This window comes from Branchiostoma belcheri, unplaced genomic scaffold (genome assembly GCF_001625305.1).
Source record: "Branchiostoma belcheri isolate BF01 breed outbred unplaced genomic scaffold, Haploidv18h27 scaffold22, whole genome shotgun sequence".
Lineage (NCBI taxonomy): Eukaryota > Metazoa > Chordata > Leptocardii > Amphioxiformes > Branchiostomatidae > Branchiostoma > Branchiostoma belcheri.
This window is the reverse complement of record NW_017803713.1, coordinates 661,194-667,309: the sequence shown is the minus strand read 5'-3', so window position 1 is coordinate 667,309 and position 6,116 is coordinate 661,194. Positions and strand designations below refer to the sequence as shown.

The window sequence follows — 6,116 nt, the reverse complement described above, 5'->3', positions numbered from 1 at the left end:
CGACACATATTGTTATATGAATACAGACCCAATTTGAATAATTAAAGCAAAAATTTAGAAGATTGGTCAATATAAATGTCATAAAACATAGCTTATTTCATCCAGTAAGTAATTTTCCAGATTATAAGGAATTGCTAGAATATTTTTTATTTGGTAGGATTAGACTGTAATCGCGTAGCAAATATAATCAACTGATATAATCTTAATTGCATATGAGGAATTTTTTTGCATGATCGTTGAAAAACATTTACAATGCGTTATATAAGTTTATCTGTGTGTAAATAGTTACACTTACGATCCAACGCAAAGTTCTCTCGCCTTGATCAGTCACTCTGGTCTTAATTAGTAGACTGACAAAGTGAGCTTTTTCACGCGAATTCTTTGAAGTATGGTGTCAACACTAGGTCAAAGGTAAGCGATGTCGGCCCCCGTCGCACGTCACACGCCACTTGACAAGCCTCACTGGGCCAGTCTACTGAAGAAGACCAGAGTAACTAGTCGAAAGTTCCAGGCAAAGAACTTTGTGTTGGGTCAAAGGTTTTAACTCTAAACATTCGTCAGTTCAGTGATTATGTGAAACGTTTTTTTTTTGTTTCCGTTCAGAATATTCATTACTGATGCCTTCGTATTACGGCTTTGACATCTACAAAGTACCCGTGACTGGAAGCATGCTCAGTGCCAACCTCCGTACCGCCTGTGAAGCCCAGGGGATGCAGACGGTGTGCCGAAGGGCCACCGAAGAGGCGGGACCGGAATATTGGTTTTCCTACTGTCAAACCATCCCGGTTGGGACTGAAATATCAGCAACAGAAGGAAATCACCCAGTTCTAGCATATCATTTGTGTGGTTCCAAGCTTCCAAAGCCATGCGCGCCACTGCATGATACTTTTGTTGCTGTACCGGGCTGGTTTGCCAATGACGGCGCGTGTGGAGTCAGAACATCTGCTTGGTGCGCCAATGGCAACGACTTCAACAACAAGGACGCTCTTTGTGCCAGAGGTAATGTATAACATTTTTTTTGTTTTGAAGAGCTTGTTTTAGAACAATGGGTGCTTTTGAAATAGTGTGTGATGTCACATTTCCGAACCGGGACCCGGCCGGGCTGTTGAAATCATCGACGAATCAGCAATTTATAACAATAGTACATACACGCAAATAGTTCCCATTATTAATTTTAAAACTTTCTCTTTGCTTTGTTGTCTTTTATACGGGCCTCGGTTCGGAATTGTGATCTCAGCATTAACCGAAAAATTGCTGTCGAACGTCTAACATTCGACAGCAATTTCAGCAATTTAAAAATGCTTCTGCCTTACCGGTACATGATAGAAAATGGTAACTTTTGTTTTCGCCGCGATTGTTACCTTTATTGAAGATATTCAGAATAACTTTTTTTGTTAGGGGACGCATGTCCTGCTGACTGGTTATGCTTCAAGTAATTACCTTATCGAACAACTGTTGAGCAGTATTTGCCAGAACAGTTATTTTCCTATGATTTCAGTGTTGTATCGGCTAAAAAGTGATATTTATTACCAAAGCTTTTTATTGATCATCAAAATTACAATGCGATGCCATAATTTTCTTTAATACTCTCTAATGAGCTAAATCCTAAAGCATTATAGAGAAATGGCAACATGCATTTGGGGTAACATGTTAAGTATGTTGCAGAGCCTTTTTGGACATAGGGATATGGATAGTAAAATTGACCAAAACCTGTCGGTTTAGTTTCAGAGGAAAGCAGTGCAGCGTACCAGGAGGAGCCGACCTACCACTGCAATGGCGACAAGCCGTCCTACGTTACCATGGCAACCAGCGGCACGATAACCAGTGGGGATGATGGGTGGGGGAACTACAGCAGCGACAGTCTGTGCAGCTGGACCATCGAAGCACCGTCTGGAATGGGCGTGTCACTGACCTTCCTGACATTTGACCTGGCCGATGATGGCGACTGCCTATCGGACTACGTCGCGGTGTATGACGGGAGCAGCCAAAGCTCTGCTCTTCTGGGCAGGTTTTGTGAGAGTAACCCTGGCGTTGTGAACAGTACGGGCAACTTGATGCACGTTACCTTTGTCACCAACTCGGTACTTCAGGCGTCAGGGTTTCGGGCAAGTTTCAAGAGGCGTACAGGTAAACGTCCTCTCAAGTTATGTAATTTCAACAGAACATACAGCTGGCTCAGTTGTTAAACTTTATCATTAACCATAGTATAAATCCACTTGCTAATGAACACCATTGACACAATGGGTACTGCTTTGTTTTTCCATATGTTAACGAATGCAGGTCAGGCAGGCAAGTGTTCGACACTATGCACTCATAAAAAAATCTAGCAAAATACATGTATATACATTATGTATAATTCAGGAGACGTCTTATTCAGTTGACATTCGTTTCACTGACCTTATATTATCCGTTATGATGTGATGACATCTTCTGTCTGGTTTATTCACACGAAAATCTCTGAAAGCCACCAGTAGGCGATATTTATATTCTGGTTAAATGAGTGAGCATAAACAATAAACAAGCAACCTGGCTTCTGCATGTTACAACATGTTCTTCATTATCCAACATGTTTTACAATCTATACCAGTATATTTAACCCTCAACAGTACACCTTCCCGGACTGATTAATCTGTACACCTGGGGTCCGCGCGGACCCCAGAACAGTTTTTTGCTAATTTTTAGAAATTATCAACATGCTACCAGCTCAATTGTTTTGCAAACTGATGTGGGAACCTCTGTGTCCACATTACAAACAAATATCATACATTTTGAACTTTTTCTATTTTTTGGTGAAGAAAAGAAGACAAGAAGAAATACCCGATTTTTAAACCCATTTCAGACTAAAGGGGCTTTTGAGGCCCAACTTTGACCTCAGATAGCGGCTAAACGGCTTGCGCTAGAAGTATCAAATTTGGAGACCTTTCCTAAATGTCTCTGGAAAAAAGTTCATATTAGTTTGATACTAGTAAGTTGATGTTTTTTTGTGTTGCCATGGCAACGGGTTTCTATTTTTCAAAATAGAAGTAATTTTGGTTTAAACATAAAAATTTTCTGAGTTTTATATTAAATTACACTTCTTTTCCAACATTAATAACATCTTACATAATTAAATATAATTTAAATCATTTAATATGCATAGAATATGCTAATTTGATGACGTCATTGGTCAAAATCCAATATGGCGGACTATATTATTAGCTCTGACGTCATATGACGTCATAATTACCCCAAAGTTATTGAAATTTAATTCTATTACTACACCATTCTCTGAAAACTTGGTAGACATAAGATGAGTGCATAAAAACATATAAAAACGGTAATAAGGTAATGTATAAGAACGCCAATGTATCCATTATGATCGAAAGCCGGCTGGGGTCCGCGCGGACCCCAAAAGAAAATCAGATATAATTTTTTTTATAAATGATAGAAACGGAGTTTTCTGCACTGTTTTGAGAGACAACTTTGTGGGTGACAATTACCTAAAATTTCAGAAAAAAATCTTTAGAAACAAAAAAGATACTACAGAATATATAGTGCCGGGGTCCGCGCGGACCCCAGGTGTACTGTTTAGGGTTAAATGTTTTTTGATATCTCTGTACTTTTGCAGATTCTGCAAATGAGTGTGCCACAGGAAATGGAGGATGTGCACAGAACTGCACCAATACTGTCGGCAGTTTTGTCTGCTCCTGTGAAATAGCTGGCTACAAACTGAACGATGACGGCCTATCCTGTGACGGTAAGCAATAGTTTCATTATAGAACCAGATAGCACCTAAATGAGTGCTTCACCCCCCCCCAGATATTTTTGTGGCCGGTCCCACGTGCCTCTTAGATTTAGGGGTGCTTTTAAAATATTACATTGACCACCAAGTGAAAACAACTACGGTAAGAATAAAAATACGTGCATCATCACACGCATGCCTGCAGACGACGTATAAAATACCATGTCGATTAAGGAAATGAAACCCAATGTTTAAGCTGCGAACACGAAATAACGACTGCCCAAAATACTCCTCCTGGAGGTATACCTCCTTCACGGAGTAATAACGTCGTCAACCAAGAGTTTGTGGAATGCTGACTTGTAATTGAACACTATGTGTGGTATTCGAGGTAAGACGAAAACTAGGTTGTGGAATCACTGTTAAAACCCATGTCCATAAGTTATCTAGAAGGTTGCCGTTGTTAAATCATGGTTAAATGTGTCAAAGGCTTTCCTCCAGGCTAGGAAGAGCAACCGTGTCTTTTCAGTCAGAATTAATATCCACGAAAACCATCTGCACTAGCACTGCAGACTCTGTACTGATGGGTCTTTTAAACCGTTTTTCAATGTCGAGTACAGTAAGGAGGTCATGTGTGGCCAGAAACTGTGTTAACTGATTTTCAATGAGCTCTATGTAACACAAAGCACGTGCACTGGACGATAACTAGCAAAAGTAACCGTTAACAAATATGGATATTTTTTGGTAAATTTGGTTTTTGTCAATAACTCTACGATTGCAGGGACGAAGTCCTTTAAAAGTTTAGGTTGGGTTAGGGTTAGGGTCTCTCCTTATTTTCAACCGCCTTTTCAACTTTTTTTTGCTTCAATCTCTTGTTGTTTCGCAGATGTAGACGAGTGTGCTACAGGAAACGGTGGATGTCCACAGAACTGCACTAATACTGTCGGCAGCTTCTCATGCTCCTGCAATACTGGCTACAAAGTGAACGATGATGGCATATCGTGTGACGGTAATCTACATATATATTTTCTTATGTATGACTAGCGATAACTTAGTTGGAGATGTGTTATTCAATGGTGCATACCCATGTTTGTAGAATATTTTATAATATCATTCACATTTTCATATTTTTTGTGTATTCATTCCACTATGTAAAAACGCATTTAACCTTGATGATTGCAATGATGACCATGTGATGTTCTTTATCTATCATAGATTGACACTTGGTTTCATTAACGTGCCAATGAAGGCATATACAAATGTAAGAAATCCTCCGGGTTGACTTCGTTCCTTTATTACAAACAGACATTGACGAGTGTGCGAACTCTAATGGAGGCTGTGAGCACGTCTGTACCAACACTGAGGGCAGCTTCCAGTGTTCCTGTCATATCGGACAAACACTCAACGGAGATGGAAAAAACTGCGACCTTACAAGTGAGCTACACTTCTTGCTGTCGGAAAAGGAATACAACTTAATTTAGATAGAAAGTACATTAGATAGAGAGTTCGTAATTTATGAATTAGGCCACACTGATTTAATTTTATGGATGACATCCTCTGAAGACCCCCAAACTAGTGCGCGCGGGCGAAAAAAATAGAAATCCGGCCAAAAATAAAAATGCTACAAATCCACAGGAATACAAACCTGGTATTGTGAATTTGGCGCATTACATAGCGACGTATACGACAGGCCGACACATGCTGGATTTTTGCGGAATATATGAATCGACACTGCTGTACGTATGTACTGAGTTCTTGAGTCTTGGAGCTTCGGTAGCCTGGCTGCCGTCAACCAGAGTTATCACCACCATGCACTACCCAGGCCTAAAGCCAGGCCAGAGCCTCGGCATACGTGATCCTTTTTTTTTTTTTTTTTTTGAGATCGGGCGAAAATCAATGCGCGCGCGGATGCCATCCATAAAATTAAATCGGTGTGGCCTTAAATATAAAAATGAAACTGTTCTGCGACTCAAATTTTCGACTGAATCACTCGAAGGTACCTATTTTTGGACAAACGTTTGAGCCAGAGTGACGTCACACTTAGGAAAGACAAACAAACAGGTTGCTACAGCAGTTGCGTGACTATTTTTTTTACGATAGAGAACAGTTTGATTCCCATTACAAGTGCAAAATGTCCGATGGTAATATACAATACCTTTTCCCACTGTAGTTTGGGATCTTCCTGAGAGTTGTCCAACGAATAGTTACCTCAGTCTGCCTAACAACAAAACGTACGTGTCGCCATCCGACGAGAGCGTACTCTACTCCACGGCCCAGACAAGGTGTGCCGCGGTGGGAGGAATGGTCGCCGTGCCGCGGGACTCAAACGAGCAGGAGTATCTTGTGTTTTTCAAGAACTGTCTAGACGCGTAAGTATAGTGTTTTCTATATATATATA

General features: G+C 40.4%; 2 protein-coding genes across 2 annotated transcripts in view; both read left to right on the top strand.

The window, feature by feature from the left end:
- Window positions 1-609: 609 nt before the first annotated feature.
- LOC109470101 (tolloid-like protein 1) lies at window positions 610-2,186 on the top strand. Its single transcript, XM_019768882.1, has 2 exons — window positions 610-999; window positions 1,723-2,186. Exons 1-2 carry the CDS (start codon window positions 618-620, stop codon window positions 2,184-2,186), a joined length of 846 nt encoding a protein of 281 aa, XP_019624441.1. The 5' UTR covers window positions 610-617.
- A 1,426-nt stretch (window positions 2,187-3,612) lies between these two features.
- The window catches only part of LOC109470100, a 20,393-nt gene continuing 17,889 nt past the window's right edge, over window positions 3,613-6,116 (top strand). The window contains exons 1-4 of the mRNA XM_019768881.1: window positions 3,613-3,736; window positions 4,605-4,727; window positions 5,024-5,152; window positions 5,889-6,087. Coding sequence (XP_019624440.1) covers window positions 6,020-6,087 — 68 coding nt within the window. The 5' untranslated portion in view covers window positions 3,613-3,736; window positions 4,605-4,727; window positions 5,024-5,152; window positions 5,889-6,019. The remainder of the gene's footprint in view (window positions 3,737-4,604; window positions 4,728-5,023; window positions 5,153-5,888; window positions 6,088-6,116) is intronic.